Source organism: Amphibalanus amphitrite, unplaced genomic scaffold (assembly GCF_019059575.1).
Source record: "Amphibalanus amphitrite isolate SeventyFive unplaced genomic scaffold, NRLGWU_Aamphi_draft 000530F_arrow, whole genome shotgun sequence".
Lineage (NCBI taxonomy): Eukaryota > Metazoa > Arthropoda > Thecostraca > Balanomorpha > Balanidae > Amphibalanus > Amphibalanus amphitrite.
Window position 1 is genome coordinate 30,682 of NW_024882024.1, and position 16,730 is coordinate 47,411.

Consider the following 16,730-nt stretch of genomic DNA (forward strand, 5'->3'; position numbering starts at 1 on the left):
CAAAAAAAGTAGCAACCATGGTACCAACAAAACACTCGAAAAATGGACTGTTACGGAGCGTGATTTATATTACAAGCACACAACTGGCACAAACTACTGTCACAGCCGGTTTAGCGGACATAGCCGTATCGATCCTCTCACAATCCATGGTTCAAACTTGCAAAATCTTACAGAAACGTCATCTGGTATGCGGACACAACGATTTCTTTTGCGGACGGTCCCATGTTGCATCCCACTAGTCGCCCGCCTCCCCTAGCGGTGGCGCCTCACTCACTATTAGCTGCACCGGCTCATAGATGGCACTGTCGTCGGCCCCCACCGGCTCAACGAGGACCGGTCCGCTCGCTGGCGCCTGGGAGGGAGAGGACGGCGTCAGACGTTTAGACCGAACACAGTTGCTACAGAGGCTGACATAACGCCTAACGGTAGGCATTCAACAGGACGTGTGGAATGAATGAAACTGAATGAAGTCAATTTTTGCCGTAGGTAATTTTGTCAATTTTTGCCGGCAGGCTTCGCTGATTAAGGCAGCGCTCTGCCTGTCGCGCTCTGCGCACCATACGGCTCTTTTGATTGCTGCTGGGGTGCCCCGTATCGGTGATGTGCTGCGAGGTGATGCTCTCCGCGCATTTCGCAATGCCTTCCGCGCCGACCACCGTCTCCGGCAAGCCTACGTGACTGGGCTAACCAGACTTGCCATGTACCCCGAACAGCTGGATGGGTCATTTATTGGCCACGTGTATAATTTGTGTGGTGGGGACTTCGGTGCTGTCATGCATATCGCTGCTGGGTACATCGATCGTGACTTGGTACGGGCACCACTCCAGGAAAACGGTCTTGTAGACAGCCTGAAGATGGTCATAGGAAGCAACTGTCAGGCCTCGCGGCGCCTGTTTAGGCTACTGACCTCCTAAGTGCTGATTTAGCGCGTGTGTGTGTGAGCGGGGTGTGTATCTTTTGTCGCATGGCGATGCTGAATAAACAATAATAATAATAATAATAATGTTGTGTATAGTATTGAGCGGGCATGCTTCATGCCCTACCTATGATCCGAATGAGGTCGTCACCGTTCCGTGCTTCTATCCTCAGGATACTGAAATCCTTCTCCTTCACGCCGCAACCCCCCTCCGGTCTGGACAGGCAACTTTATCTCATGCGGGCTGCTCCCTTGGAGCGGCACCGCTGCTCCCGAGGGAGCGCACCCCGTAGCCGGGTGCAGTGAGTGCCTTGGGGCTGGGTGGCCTGTCCTCTGGACGGGCTCAGCCCCGGCGACTCACTAGGGTGCCTGCCCACACAAATGTCTTCCCCTATATCCTATCATCCTCCCGGCTCTGAAATGGTCTCATTGGACCGAAAGGGCCTAACCCAACAAAACAAACAAACAAACAAGAATGAGGTTGTTAGTCGTTACAGTTGGACGGAGCGTGCCAAAATCGCAACACAAATACACGTCAAACGACTAGATTAATCATTGAGATCTATTGTTAAACAAGCAGCATTCAATCATCGCAAACTGACAAGCGTAGCTTTTGAGATCTCACGCCAGTGCAAGTGGGGTCAGCCGCTTAGCGTTAGATAGGCACCACTTGGCGGGAAATGAATCAGCAATGTAGATGACGCATTATTAGACTGGCTGCACTGCTAACTAATTTTGGAATAAGAACAGCACACTCGTTACGACGCTCGTACCCATAATGAAATCCATCGGTGCCACCGTGCCATCATGTTAATCTTACTGTCAGACATCTACCACCACGCAGCTCGCTTAGTTAACTTCTTAGATGTTCCTTACTCATTTAATCTCCGCCCCATCATATCCTTTTTCTCTCCACCAGCCTCTACAGTTTGAGCAATCATCAACATCGAGGACAGTTCGCCACCATCTCTGTCCCCCCAACCAGTCCTCATAGTTTCTATCACCGCTATCACCACAGTCTTCCGCATCTCCTTCAGCTCGAGAAGATCCTTGTCACCTTCATCGTCACTCTCGTTCGCCCTCATCTCCCAGTCCTTAATGTTCAATCACTATTTTCAGCAACGTCTTCTCAATCGTCTTCCCCTGTCAACTTCGGCACTGCCCACAGCCTGAGAAGATGTTCGGCACCGCCTACAGCTTCAGGAGGTCCCTGACGAAGGCGAGCCTCTCCTGCAGCTGAGGTCGGTCCCTCAGTAGCTGCAGCACCAGAAGCCGTACACTGTTATGTTTCTCGTCGACTCCTTCCAGCTCCAGCTGCAGTTTGGTGCGGGACCTCAGGTGCGGGCTGTAGGTGCCGTCCAGTACACTCTGGTAGTAGCGCGAGCTCTGCTGCTTCAGAACGATACGGCCTAGGTTCTGTCCCCGGAGCGCGGCGCGATGCTGCAGACCCTCCCGCAGCCTCTCCAGCAGCTGCTGCAGTCCGCTGACGGCCGCCCGCCGGCCCGGTACTGCCTCCGAGGTCAGGTTCTCCAGGTGCCGCTCAGCTCGCTGGATCTCACCGGCCAGGTGGGAAGCGTCCCGTCTGGCGTGTTTGAACTTCCGTCTGAGATCCTCCAGCTTCTTCTGGCGCTGGAAGAAGTTGACGGCCTTCTGGCGTCCGCGTCGGTCAGCGTTCTCTGCCCGCAGCGCGATGGTGCCGCGCCGGTCGACGGCCCGCTCCATCTCGGTCATCAGACGCTCCTGGTCCCGCAGCAGCTGGCCGTACCGCACCTGCATCCTGTGAATCTCCAGCCTCATGGCTTGCACCTCGGCCGCACAGCCCGTCTCGCCTCTCAGCTTCTCTTTGGCCTGTTTGAGCAGGGCGATCTTCTGCTCCCAGAGCAGCTCTGTGCCGCCGGCGTCCGCCATCCGGGCCATCAGCGCGGCGCGGCGCTGTTCCTTCTCCGAAATCTGACCGCGCACCTGAACACACTCCGTCTCCGTCTCCCGGAGCTGGTGGCATAGCTCGTACTCCATGACGGACGTATTGGCCGCCAGCTGGTGGTGAAGACGCGTCTCACCCGCCAGCCGCACGTTCAGATGACACACTGCCTGACGCAGCTGCTTCACATTGAGATCCACCGAGTGCAGCGAGCTGCTCTCCGTCTCAATGGAGCGCTCCACGCGCAACTTACGCTGCTCCATGATCAGTAGCTCTTTTTTCCTAGTGTGCACCACGTGCTGTAGCTGGTCGCGCTCCTGCGTTGAGAACACGAGGTCATTCTGTAGACGGATGTAGTACTGCTGAACGCCGTCCACCTGCTGCTGCAGCTGGTCAATTCCCTTGTGCAGCGAGGCGATCATGATCTCCAGAGGGCCCAGCTCCTGGCCTCCAGCCGCCGCGATCAGCTGTCCCAGCCGTGCGTTGAGCTCCTGCACTTTGTTCTGCTTGTGCTGGATCACGGCGTTGCCGCGGTGGACCTCCTGCTGGTACCTATTGAGGTTCTCCTCGGCCAGCCGGACCTCTGCCAGCAGCTGCTCCAGCACCGTGTTCATGTAGCTGACCGCCGTGGAGGCGTTGGAGACGCTCAGCAGCAGGCGGGCGATGTTGTTCTCCACGTCAGCGACCTGACCCTCCATATATTTGGTGACCTCCCTGGTCTTGTGCACAATTTTGGCCGTGTACTTCCCGGCACTGTCTGCTGTCAGCCGCTCCTGCATCGTCTCCAGGATTTTGTCCTCCACCTGCCGCTTCAGGTCCGTCACCCGCTCCATGTCGGCCTGCAGGTGCTTCATACGACGCTCCACGTGCCGCTGATCCGTCTGGCACTGGTAGAGCTTGTCTTCTGTGTCTCCCAGGATGTGACGGAACTTGGCGTACTCGGTCTTGTGTTCGTCAAACTTGGACATAGTCTGGTCGTAGGCACGTTTGAATTTGTCCCTCTCTGCCTGGAGTCGTTTGCGCTGCATCATAAGCTGTTCGTTGTCCTCCTGCGCCTGCGCGATGGAGCGCATGTATCCCGATATCTCTCCGTCGATGGTGTGCAGGTCGGCAGACAGCTTACTGGCGTCGCTCTGTAGCTGCGAGTACTCCTCGTCCCGTTTCTGCATCCGGTTCAGGCTGTTGGTCCACGTCATCGTCAGGTGACGACGCTCCATCACCAGCGTCTCGAGTTCAAGCTGCGCCTCTGCCAGCACCTGTCTGGCCAGGTTGGCCTCCTCAGTCTGGGCACCTGTCTGCACCTGGTTCAGACGGATGGCCGTGCGCAAACGGTCGGCGTCCGATGACAGACGAGCAATCAGGTAATCCTGTCTCTGTTTATCCTGCTCCAGTTGAGACATCTCTGCCTCGGCCCTCTCTGCCATTTTCTGTCGAAGCTGCAGCTCCGTGTCGGCGTCCGCCTCCAGCGATTTCAGGTGGTATTCGTTCTTCTCCAGAGCAGACACATCGGCACGCAGCTCCCGCTCCCTCTCCCTGTCGGCCTCCAGACGATTCCCAATCTCCCCGTGTCTCTGTCGGACGGCGGTGAGCGTCTGTTCAGCAGCTGCCCGCGCCTCGGCGGCCTCCGAGAGCCGCTGCTGCAGCTGCAGCTGCTGCTCCTGCTGTCTGGCCAGCTGCAGTTGCCGCTCGTACAGCTGCACGCCGCACGACTCACGGTGTTTGGTGCGGGAGCGCTGCTCCTTCCGCAGCTCCACCAGGTCCAGGTCCAGCTTCCCGATCTGCTTCTTCAGCAGAGCGGCCAGTGCCCTCTGGAATCTCTCCATCAGCGGATGGTCGGGCGGAAGAAGCGGCTTCTCGGGACGTCCGCTGCCGCGTCCTGCTCCGCCGGCTGACAAGGAGCGCCGGGAGTCACCGCCGGCGGACTCGGCACCGGCCGGCTCGGAGGCCGGCTGGCTGTCCCGGTCACTGGTGGGGGCCGCGGGGATGGACCCGTCGTTTTCCCCGTCCCCGGCTGTGGCGGCGTCCCCGCCGGGCGACATGGCCCGGTATCGGGGGTAGGGTACACTGCGCGGAGTCATGTCGTCATAGCTGAACTGACCCGACAGCTCACTGCCATCGTCGGTGACGGTGCCCTCCGGCGGCTCGTACAGCGGGTAGGGAGACACCGATCTCCGTCCGGGCGGAGCGGCAGCAGCCACCACCGGCGGTCCGGTCGGCTGAGCGGTGGTCCCGAGACCATCGAACGGTAGTGCGGGGAGGTCGTCATCGTCCCGGTCCTCGCTGAGCGCGGCCAGCCGCTCCTCCCAGTAGAGCCGGTCCCCGGAGCCGGGGCCCTGTGACGGCTCCAACTGGAGCTCACTCGGAGGGGGCGCCGCCGGCCGCAGCGCCTCGCTGGGCGTCGGACGCAGGGAGGTGGACGGTGTGGCCACCAGACCGTCTGGATTCAGAGGTCCAAACTCCCCGTCAGCGCCAGACATCTCCTCCGCTGCCTCCGCCTGTGGACTGGTCTCTGTCTGCTCCGACATCACTGCCTCCCCAGTCCCTGTATCAGCCGACGGTGGGACGGTATCATCGGGTCCTCCCTCAACAGTGCCGGGATCAGTGTCTCCTCCAACTGGCTCTTGTCCAGTCCTTGTCCCATTATCTGGAGCATCAGTCGGAGCCTCGCTGGGCATCAGAGCTGCGTCAGGTGCCGACAAGGCCTCTGTAGGTGAGCTGGAGACAGCACCATCATCAGGTGGTTGGCCAGAGTGGGGAGAAGGGGAGCCTCCTTCTGTGGCAGGTGCAGCAGCTTCTGCTGGAGGAGGGTCGTCACTCGGTGGTGGCAGGTCCGCATCATCAGGTGGCATAGCATCCTCCTCTTGGACAGGTTCAGGGTCTGACATCTTCACAGCTGAGCGTGGCTGTTGTAGCTCCTTCTCAAGATGTCATGATCTTACCCATATTGTATCTCAAGCTCAATTTGGTAGGTACTTTTTTAAACACGAGTCCTATTGCCCCTCGAACACGACACGCACACACAACTTCACTCAATAATTCACTACTTCACTCAATATGGTGTTCATGTTGCAATAAGCAATATGGTTTCCATCACAGTTCATTCCAAGTTCATTCACTGTCTCAGCCTAAAAGTCGTCGGGCAATGAAACGCATGATGATCGGTCGCAGGCACTTCGGCGCGGCGGGTTATCTTTTCGAAATAACTCGCCACAACGCGGACACGACGGGTGCGGTTCAAGCCGAATATCTCAGCAAGCTCAGGTGTTTCTCGACACGCGGCACGCCACTATCGTACGCTACACCACTAAAGCCACCACTACACGACCACAAACCCCGCACCAATAGTGTTATTGGTGCGGCGTTTGCGACGAATTCGCCGCGACGCCTCAGCGTTGCGAGCGTCCGAGTTTATTGATGTTTCCATGGAAACCCAATACACCGCTACGCGTCGCGCGCTGCAGCGCGGTGCCGTGAAACCAAGCGTGAAACACCACCCGGGCAATCGATCGGAACGGGACCAACACTAATGTGTCGAGAATTTAACGGGTTATGAGAGAATACCCGTTCGCGACGCGAAGCAATGTTATGTTACCAAGCGAGAGGTAGTGGTAGTGACTAGTGGTAGGGGTACGGATAGTAACAGTCGCAGGGTAGGAGCACGGGCGTCGCGGTGATGACGTCACTCGTGGCACCTGGCACCTAGTGTCCGTATGGTGGCACATGTCCGTAAGAGTCGACGAATTTTAGAGAAAAAACTTCGGTTTTCACTGTTACCGAGGTCAAAATCGAGTAAGCAGTTCTGTCCATGGTGGTTATACATTACATTGCAATGCAAGTTCCAATCCATAGCATGGCATCACCAGTGTGCTAATATCTAGCTCCAAAACGCACGTATGTAATTTATCGGGGATAATTACATTACCTCTGAGACTCCCCCATGCTACTAATACTGGTCATGATCTGGTCATCATCAAGATTTGCAAATGATATAAGGTTAAATGTGTAATGTGGAAAAGTAGATGCTAGAAAACCGGCTCCCACACCCCTGCGCAAACAAGCATTCTATACCCTGGCTTAGTGCTTAGTATTCCACGCTCCCTCTCGTCTGCATATGCTCGAATCATTGAAGACCCAAGAGGAAGACTCGATACAAGACAAAATGAAATGGACGCAAGAATAGACCTAGTCTAATGACAGTCCATTAATCTAAACTTAAAACTTAAACTTAAACTTAATTCACATGATAAAATTAGGCGACGTTCGATTTTCTCAGGTCAAGTTTGCCCTTTTCGCTGGCTAAAACACATGCTACGTCGAAAAGCGTACTTGGAGCCAATCCTGTTTTGAAAAAAATGAACTATAGGAGGTTTTGTCCCCTGGAAGCTAAAACGTTAAATTACAATTCAATTTGAAAACATAGGTAGCAAAGAATGCACTGTCGAATGCACTTTTCCGTGGTGCTGCAGCTCGATTAGCTCCCTACTATGCGCCGATTAGTCAAAAACTGTTCAAGCGAACTTTTATCTCGAAATTTTGATATCGATGACCTAAGGTCAGGTCAATTTTGTGACCTCCCCATTATAAGTCAATGAGAGAAAATTGAAAGGAAAGTCGCCTCTTTTTGACGGAAGTCATTAAAACATTCTAAAACACTGAATTACTGTTATATTTGACACACTGAACATGGAAATGGCACCCGTGACCCCTTTTGTGCCCCTGAGGTCATCTCAGGTCACCAATGGTATCTGACAGTTTTTCGCGAATAACTTTTGATAGAGGCGTGCTAGAGCGATGAAAGCACCTTATTCGTGTTTGGCTCGACGATACGGATCGACTGATCTGCAACTTGACCCTTACCGGTCAGGTCATGACCTAGCTGGTCAAGCTTTAAGCTTGACATGAGGTTAAATTTTCAAGTTGACCTTTCAAGGTCAAATGATAATTCATTCGAGGCGTCTTGACGAGAGAAACACGATGCCGGTAAAAGATAGTTCGTGCAAGGTTTGAGTAAAAAGTTATAGAAGAAAAACTTGTTTCCGAAAAACGGTTATTTTGGCAGTTTTTGTCCCCTGCTGCAGGTAAAACCCTTGAAGGTAGGTCAAATCTGAGAGAATTATTCAGAAAAAGCGTTACTAGGGCTATCAAATGCGCTTTTCCGCGGCGCTGTAGCTTTATTAGTTTCCGAGCTGTGCGTCGATTTGTTAAAAACTGTCGAAATCTGACCTACAAATAGGCGAATTTTGGCCTCCAATGACATTTGGTGACCTGACAAAAAAGTCACCGAGGTGACTTCTTCCTTATTTTAGGTGCTCTTTCGAACGCCGCCTTCCCCGTATCGCTACGTGGCCCAGGAGCCGAGTTAGAAGGGGGTGTTCAACCCCTCCCCCCAGCAGGGCGTGGAAACCCAGGACCCCCAGCGGGGCGCGGGTTAACGGCACTTTTATATAAAAAAAATCCTCGACACGTTTCCGTTCATATCTCTGCTTCCACACGACACAACAATACGAGTCAAACACCATTCGAAAGAAAATTAGCTGATACCGCCTTTTAGGACCACATCGCGAAGCAAGCGGTGCAGGAGCTTGTTATACGTACCTCTAGGACCAGCGGCGAAGACGGCTGGGATGGGGACTGGTCCTGTGCCGTATGCTGAGTCGACTGTTGGATGTCGATGACATCTCCAGGCCCTGGACCATGGCCCTGGCGCTCCATGTGGGCCTGCAGCTGAGCACGGCGTGCGAACGCACTGCCGCACTCCTGAGGGACGGATCAGGGGGGGGGGGGGGACAGGTCAGCCCGCTTCGGGTCAGAATGTGATGCAATAGGCTTGATGGGTTGAGGTACTAGACTTGTTACAGTTTACACATTGACACATTATCCAGCATCGTAGACGCATTTAACCCTCGGCCTCGCCCGTATTGGTGGTTTGCCAGCTGCGAACGTATAAGGGGGATGGGGGGTCCATTGGACCCCCTTGCCGTTTGGCCCCTGATCGAGCTAGAGCTTCGCGGAAAAACGAACGTGTTGCACGTGACGGGAGGAAGACGATGATACCCAATTTTAAGGTCCTAGGTCATCAGTTGACCTTCCAGGTCAGGTCAATGACCTAAAAGTCGGAAAAATCGGGACCTGTTAGAACGTCGTAAAGTGTGGCTGCTGTGGGGTTTTCGTGGTGCTGATCACAAATATCATGTTAGTTTTGATCACAGATGTTGTCTTCATGCATTTAGGCTGGGCCGGGTCAGGTCACGTCAGGTCAAGTCAAGCAGACTGTAGGGGTCCAGGCGGGTATTCGAAGACCGAAGTAGGTGTCGACCGCCTCTGACAGCTTCGTAACATGTTACGAAGGCACCAAAACTACTTCGTAAATGTTCAAATGGTTACTAATTTAGAATTCAGCTAAAAAAACTAGCCTGGAAACGTAAAACTCGAAAAAGTGAGCCGAGGTCATCAAAGGTCAATGACCTGACCTGACCTTCAGGTAACGCAGGTAACATTGACGCGCACCCTAATACATGGGACTAACATCATATCACATGTTTGAACGCTTGAAACCACGAAAAGACTGCAAACGCGCGGCTAATGCGAGCCAACATACGCCGAATCGCGATTTCGGCAAAACATGGTCTCGAGAAATACATAGGTCAAGAGTCATTTGGTTCATGATCATAAAATTTTCAGGGCAGGTGTAAAATTGATTTATTCAAGAGTACTGCAAGCTTCGTCGCGATCTGCCGGTTTTTACGCTTACGGGCAAGGGTTTCTACCCTATCCGGATCTCCAGATTAGAGAAAGATGAAGATAGGAGGAAGGAAAACAAAACGTATCAAACACTTCACGATAAGTTTGGGTTTTACCGCGACCATGATCATGGCACCGCTCCTCTGTCAATAGTCGAACGCCCAGTCTCCTAGGCGCTCCAAAGGCCCCACATTAACTCACTGGGCACTGGAATTGTCGTTTGGACGAGTGTGCTGACAGAACGTGCGCCTTCCACCGCTGCGCGGAGTTGAAGCTCTTCGCACACATGCCGCAGTGATGTGAGCGCTCCTTGGACGTCTGGTGCGCCCTCTGATGTACCCGCAGCTGCTGAGTCGAGACGAACGACGCCGGGCAGATGGGGCACCGCGCGGGCCGCTCGCCTGCGGCAGGGAGTAGCTCGTCAGGTGACTGGTTTGTGGTTGGTTAAGTGACACCGCTCGCCCGGGCAGGGAGAAGTGGCTCGTGGCTCGTTAGGTGATAAGTGTGTTTATTATCCCACCCCTAGCCAGGACAGGGAGGAGTGGGTCATCAGGAGGCCGGCATGTGTCTGTAGAGCCGTTTACTGGGGCAGGGAGAAGTGGCTCGTCAGGTGACTGGTATGCTGATGTTCTCGAGATTATGATATAAGTTAGCTGACCAAACGAATAAAAATGTTACCAAGCATACATAAACAAGGTAGAATGATGCAACACATAAGACATCTAACCTAAATTACAGTACTAACAGTGGGACAGCGGACATCCCGCTTGTAAGTGCAAAGGGATCACCATTTACCAGACAGCTGGACCTAATGGCCGAACATATCTGACGCAAACAAAAACTATGACTTCTTCTTTTGAATCTCTCAGTCAGCTCTGCACAAATGACGACCATTATGACGACCGCTTAATAGCTACGAACCTGAGTGAGCGGCCCTTTGGTGATGTGTGAGCAGCAGTTTCCGAGTGAAGGCCTTGTCACAGATGTCACAGACAAACGGCTTCTCGTGCAGGTGAACGACACTCCGGTGGGCCGTCAGGTTAGATCGCTGGGCGAACCTGGCGAGAAACTGACTGTCAAACATTGGCCGGTCAGGGGACAGAGACACATTGACCGGTCGGCGGTCACAGCGACACGTTGATCGGTCACGGATAAATAACGGGAACATTATATCACATTGACCGGTCACAGGACAGTGACATATTGACCTGGTCACGGGGTAGTGACACAGGCAACATACTTGATGAGCAATCAACAAACGAATGAATGAATGAATGAATGAATGAATGAATGAATGAATGCATGCATGAGTGAATGAATTAAGGAGGGGGTTTGAGTTGAGATAGCCAAGTTTGCGGCGAGGTTCAGAAACCACTATCTATCTAGGTTTCAACCCCCGCGGCCTCTTGGTGTTGAAGAAATTCGTTCCCTTCATTTGAAAATGGGCCTTGTACAAGGCCGTATCTTCAACATGGAGCGACCGTTAGTGTGACGTCACCTCGTTTAGTCATTCTGATTTAAATGGGTTTGTTCGTTGAAAAATCGCTTAAAACTTGGTCTGAACTTTGTTGCGGTGCCTACAGAGTAAAAAGAATCAGCTTTATGACAGTAATGTGGCCTGGGGAAGGAGGTAATTTTGGGCTGTGACGTCACATATTTGAAAGTTTGTGTTTGGAATATGGGAAGCCTAAGATGTTTAATGAAAAATAAATGCCAGAACCGTGTTCCTGGTCATCCAATCTATAAAGTCGGGCACAATTTAGCTGGTTTTAACAACATTTTAGAAGGTGGGATAGTCCCTTTAATGCATGACTCATGAGTGAATGAATGAATGCATGAATGAATGAATGAATGAATGAATGAATGAATGAATGAATGAATGAGTGAATGAATGCAGGCATGAATTGATGGATGGATGGATGAACGAATGAAGGACATGATTTACACAAGTCTTATTCTCACATATGCCAATAAGACCCTGGAAAGTATATACAAACGAGGAATTTCTTCTAACTAGCTGCTCTTAGTGGGGCCGTACTAACCCGACACCACAGTACTCGCAGATGAACGGTTTCTCCCCGGTGTGCGTTCGGATGTGATGCGTCAGCAGCACTTTTTTGGTGAACTCCTTCCCACAGACATCACAGCTATGCCTCTTCAAACAAGTTTCCTACAACACAGCAGAAAGTATGGCGTCATCGATACATACAAAGTAACCAGTGTCACATATAAGCGTAGCACGTTAAATAGCTCACAACTCATAGCTCGATAGAAGCTCGATTACACAGAAGCTAAGCAAATTTCCATATTCGACTGGCTAGCAGACACCACAGAACACGAAACACATTCCCTATTGCACCATCCCACACTTGCTTAGACCCTTCCCACCCTCACGATCTATCCCCGCTTTCCTGACGCCGTGTTTCCCGTTCTACTCACGGCATGTTTCCTCAGGCGGTTCTCAGTGGTAAAGTTGCGTTCACAGTGTTCACAGCGCAGCCCCGTGCGTCGATGGCTCTTGCTGTGCACGGCCAGGTGCAGCTCCGAGAGAAAGGACATGCCACACTGGGGGCACTGGTACGGCCGCGGTCGGTGGCCGTGTGTTCGCAGGTGCTTCTTCCACACAGGCTGGCTGGTGAAACTCTTATTGCACCTGGGGAAAGAGAGACGATTCGAGCAGTGTTATATGCACCTGGGGAAGACGGGCAGGCTTTTATTAGTAATAGAAGGGCTGGAATGTACTGCCTCTGGACATGCGGGGTGTCACGGGAAACGTCTAGTCTGCGCATATCGAAAAGTGAATGGTTATTAATTCGATTGTACGGTTTGTACTAGCTACTGTGGCTGACTGCGTAAAATACGAGAACACGTCCGGTGAAGCACCCGGTGATTGGGGAATACCCCGTTGATGATTTGCCAATAAACTTAACACTCAAAGCTAAATAATCAGAAATTATCTAGCGGCAATGGGCCTCTACAATGGTATGCGCTTCATCCTTCCATTTTCGATTGATCATCCCTCGCCCTGCACGACCGAACACCGCCCGCCGTCCACCCACCTGTTGCAGACGTACGGCCGGGCGCCAGTGTGCACATCCTGGTGCCGTTCCAGGTCAGCTCTCCGGCGGAAGGTCCTCTTGCAGCGGCTGCACGGCAGTCGCCGGTCGTGCGCCTCATTCTGGTGCCGCCTCAGGAACCGCGGTGTGGGGAACGTCTCACCACACTGCCCGCAGCCATACGGCCGCAGCGGGGAGTCGGCGTGGCGCTCTATCTCGTGCGCCTCTAGGGCGTTTCGTGACATCATGGCTACTGGGCACAGCGGGCAGAAGTACACCATCTTGGCCAGGTGTTGGCGCATGTGTTCCCGACAGGCGACGCGGGTCTCCAGCACGAGGTCGCATACGCCACACTGCGAGGTCTCGTCTTCACGGATGTAAGTGGGGGGAGGGTCGTCCGGCAGTGGCGGCGGCGGCTCGGGTGCGGAAGGGGAGGCCACAGGACTGGCATCGTCACGCGCCTCCGGATCAGGGGAGCCAACAGAGGCGGCGTCCTCATCAGATTCCGCCTGAACTTCGCTCCCATCGTCGCCGTCCCGGCGGATCTCGATGTTAATGAGAACGGATTTATCGGAAGCAGAGGAGCAGCCCGCGGGCCGCTCGGAGGGAGGTGAAGGTGCCGCGGAGATGTAGTTCTGGCTCTCTGGGGGAGTTCCCGGCGGTGACGATCGAGCCCAGGAAGGACGACCGCGCCGCCGCTTCACTACCGAGGCAGGTGCCGCCAAACGAGCCTCGCCACTGTCTAGCCGGGCCAGAAACCGCGCCTCTAGCGTGTAGGCCTGCCTCCGGAGAGTGTCCACCTTCACTGCTAGGGAGAAGCACCGACGACACAGGACATCCCCTGCAGGCAGGGGTCGGTGCAGCGGCCGTAGTATGGCTAGCAGCACTGCCCTCACTGTCTGCGTGTTACAGTGATAGAGCCGATCGTCAATGGGCTCAAAAATGTCTTTGTCATGATCTTCAGTCTCATTGCTTTCAGCTGATTCATTATCTACATTCAGACGCAAAGTTGCATCGTTCACTTTACTGCGAAGCTTAACTAAAGTTGGTGCGGTAACGCTTTCCAAGCAGATGATACAGTACTTTGAGTTGCCTTCAGTACGCACGTCAGCAGCTTCTTGCTCCGCAAAAGCTTCCATGTTCAGCGTTCACTTTGCGCCTTACGACATCTGGAATGGAGAATCAATAGGTAAGGATTCATTACAGGGAATGAATGGGGGGAGGGGGGAGATTTAAAAGCATCTCGTATAAGTCAGTGACTTCATAGAAAGCCGGATCCATGCAGGGTGCAAACATCCCTTGGTGGCTCTCACCGATGTACTCGTGAGTACGAGGCGAATTAGTAGGTGCATGTACAAGCACTAAAAGCTGTTCGGTGGCGCGCTCTCATGAATTCAGATTCTCACATCAGTGCTTAGACCAGAAATGAGCGTCAGCAGCGATCACCAGGTACGGCAGGAACTTCCAGTGAACGCTGAAGTTTTCTTTTTATTTGGGTGACACATCGACCTGCCCCGTTCCCCTGCCCTTCCCTGTGCTAGCCACCCTTCATTCACCTCAATCAAGACGTGGAAAGGCAGCCTGCTGTTGACGTGTTAAATAATCCCTTTCTCAGCCAACTCGACAGTGCCGCGATCGCCAGGTGTGTGGATCTTGAACGATCTGTCTTAACAATCAGTCTTCTTACTAAAGCGCATAATTTCTCAATTTGAATGCCAGAGATTGCGAATTAATTTCTGACAATGAATGAAATAGTAGCAGGATATGTGAATGTCTGAAAGCAGCTGATGACAGCTAGATAGACAGTGTCGCTGTGTCAAGTCCTTTTGCAGATGGTTACGCGGATGCTCCCCACGAAAAACACAACCGAAAATCTTCAAAAGTATTATTGAATGCATAATACCAGAAATTCTACATAAGTAGAATGAAGTACACAATCACGTTTCATGACACCTTTTCTGGACTTAGCCAAAGGACAAATAGCAAATGAGGCACCGGCATTCCGAACCAGATGACTAACACAAAGTTGGCAATCAACGCATGTACATCAGCCTCATCTTTGCCACTGGCAGGGATAGGGGGCAATGATCCGAATCATCATCCTATGTTGAACATGGGTAGCGGGGACAACTACGCTTTGTCGGACACAGCCGCCTGAGCCGCCTTTTTCGCTTTGATCAGCTCCACGAGCTCCTTGTAGCGCCGCATACAGTCCTTCCTAGTGCGATTGGGCAGACACTCCGCTATGCGATCCCAACGGTCCTTGGTCTGAGGACCGTACGTCTTGAGCGCCTGCTCCAGCCGTTTCTGCTCCTCTGGAGTCCAGGGCGCTTGGTTACTGCCCTGCTGATCCAGCGGAGTCTCGGTACGTTCGGAGATTCCAGTATCGTCGATCTTGCCCGCAGCCTTCGTGCTCTTTTCGAAGTTCTCATACGCGTTCTGGTTGGCAGACTGTTTGAGCTTCTGGTCTGACTTCTGCAAGTCTTTGGCATGAGCCAGCACTTCCTTGGCGGTCCTTTTGGAGCCGGACACGTGCTGGTTGATGAAGCTGGCGATCACCTCCCACCGCTGATTCGTTCCGGCCGGAAACAGTTTGACGGCCTTTATCAGCATCTGAAGCTCATCGTGCGACCAGGCCTTTGTTTTGGCTTTACCGCCATTGGCAGTCGTCTTGGTGGCCACCGTGTCGCCAGAGATTCTCTCTTGTTCCACCTGTTTCTTGACGTGGTCGACCTCTTCCAGGAAGCGCTCACGACCGCCAGTTGGTTGGGAGAGCTGTTCGTTAAGTTGGTCCAGTCTGAGTGCGTCCAGTACGGTACACATGCGCTCCAGTTCCATCATGTGGTCGGCACGCTCGGCGTCGGATTCGGCGAAGTAGTCCTTCTCAGCGCACAACTGGCGTAGTGCTTGCCGGCCGCGAGCGAGTGCCTGTCGCGCTGCCTCCTTCTGACGGCGCGCCGTTTCCTGTTCCTCGCGCCGCGCTGCTTCCTCCGCCTCCCGGCGACGCTGAGCCTCCTCCTCGGCCAGCTTCAGTGCCCTTTCCTCTTCCTCGAGACGGCGCTGCCGCTCTTCCTGCTTACGCTGTTTCTGAGCAGCCTTCTTATCACGGTCCTCCTCCTTGAACCTCTGAATCCGTGGGTCAGCTGCATAGGCATTGTCAACCAGTTGCCGCAAGCGTGCTGTCTCAGCTTTCTTCCTATCCTTCCGGGCCGCCTTGTTCTGCCGTTCAATGAAGCGACGCTCATCACGGTTTTCACCTTTCTCCTTCTCTTCCTCATCCAGGTAACTGAACTCACGCCACGAGTCAAAGTCATACCAGAAGCTATAGAAATGTTCAACATCATCTCGTGAGGATTTAGAATTTCCAAGCTCTGGTACTGGACGTCGAGTGGACCAGCGTGCATTTCGCTCAAACACTGGACGGTACACCTTGAAAAACTTCTCTTTACTGACTTTGCCATCAGGGATTTCCTCATCAAAAAGTGGATCGACTGAGTCATAGCTGATTCTCTTTGCTGGAACTCCCAGAGTTTCATAGGCACGAGTGATGCAAGTGAAGTAATCATCTTCATCTCTGATCTCTTCCCCTGCACCCCTACGCTTGTCTGGGTGATGCCTCAACACCTTCTGACGGTACGCTTTTTTGATGTCATCCTCAGTGGCCTTGTACCGCAGCTTTGAAAGACCAAGAACCTTGTAGTGATCTTGTTTCTTCCACTCCTTAGGGCAGAGGGTGCGAAGAAAGGTAATATCATCCTCGATAACCACCTCAACTGCTGAATCCTCTTCTTGCTCCTCTGAATCAGCTTCGATCCCAAGACTGTGAGAATTCACACGTGCCAAACAAAACTTCTTGTACTGCGCGCCGACGGGCTCTACATCGAGAAGGTCGTACGCTGTCAAACTCGAAAATACTTCTACTGTTCCAAAACTTTGCATGGTCACAGCAGCCATTATGATGGACCCCTATGAGCAGCAATTAATTAAAAACACAAAAAAAGCCGCCCGACCTCCCACAACTCTCAAACGCGTCCACACACGCGCATCGCATCCAAGCATCTCTCACACACTATTCTTCGTCAAGGATATAGAAAAT

General features: G+C 53.1%; 2 protein-coding genes across 2 annotated transcripts; both read right to left on the reverse strand.

Annotated features, from left to right (window-relative positions):
• Positions 1 to 48: 48 nt before the first annotated feature.
• LOC122393332 (zinc finger protein 2 homolog) lies at positions 49 to 16,696 on the reverse strand. Its single transcript, XM_043389260.1, has 8 exons — positions 16,645 to 16,696; positions 12,638 to 13,803; positions 12,018 to 12,231; positions 11,621 to 11,748; positions 10,500 to 10,636; positions 9,780 to 9,979; positions 8,433 to 8,594; positions 49 to 352 (listed from the first exon to the last, which is right to left on the reverse strand). The coding sequence occupies exons 2-8, from the start codon at positions 13,771 to 13,773 to the stop codon at positions 236 to 238; spliced, it is 2,094 nt and encodes a 697-aa protein (XP_043245195.1). The 5' UTR covers positions 13,774 to 13,803; positions 16,645 to 16,696; the 3' UTR covers positions 49 to 235.
• LOC122393331 (dnaJ homolog subfamily C member 2-like) lies at positions 14,505 to 16,703 on the reverse strand. The gene has a single exon (XM_043389259.1). It carries the CDS (start codon positions 16,586 to 16,588, stop codon positions 14,765 to 14,767), a length of 1,824 nt encoding a protein of 607 aa, XP_043245194.1. The 5' UTR covers positions 16,589 to 16,703; the 3' UTR covers positions 14,505 to 14,764.
• Between the last annotated feature and the right edge of the window lie 27 nt (positions 16,704 to 16,730).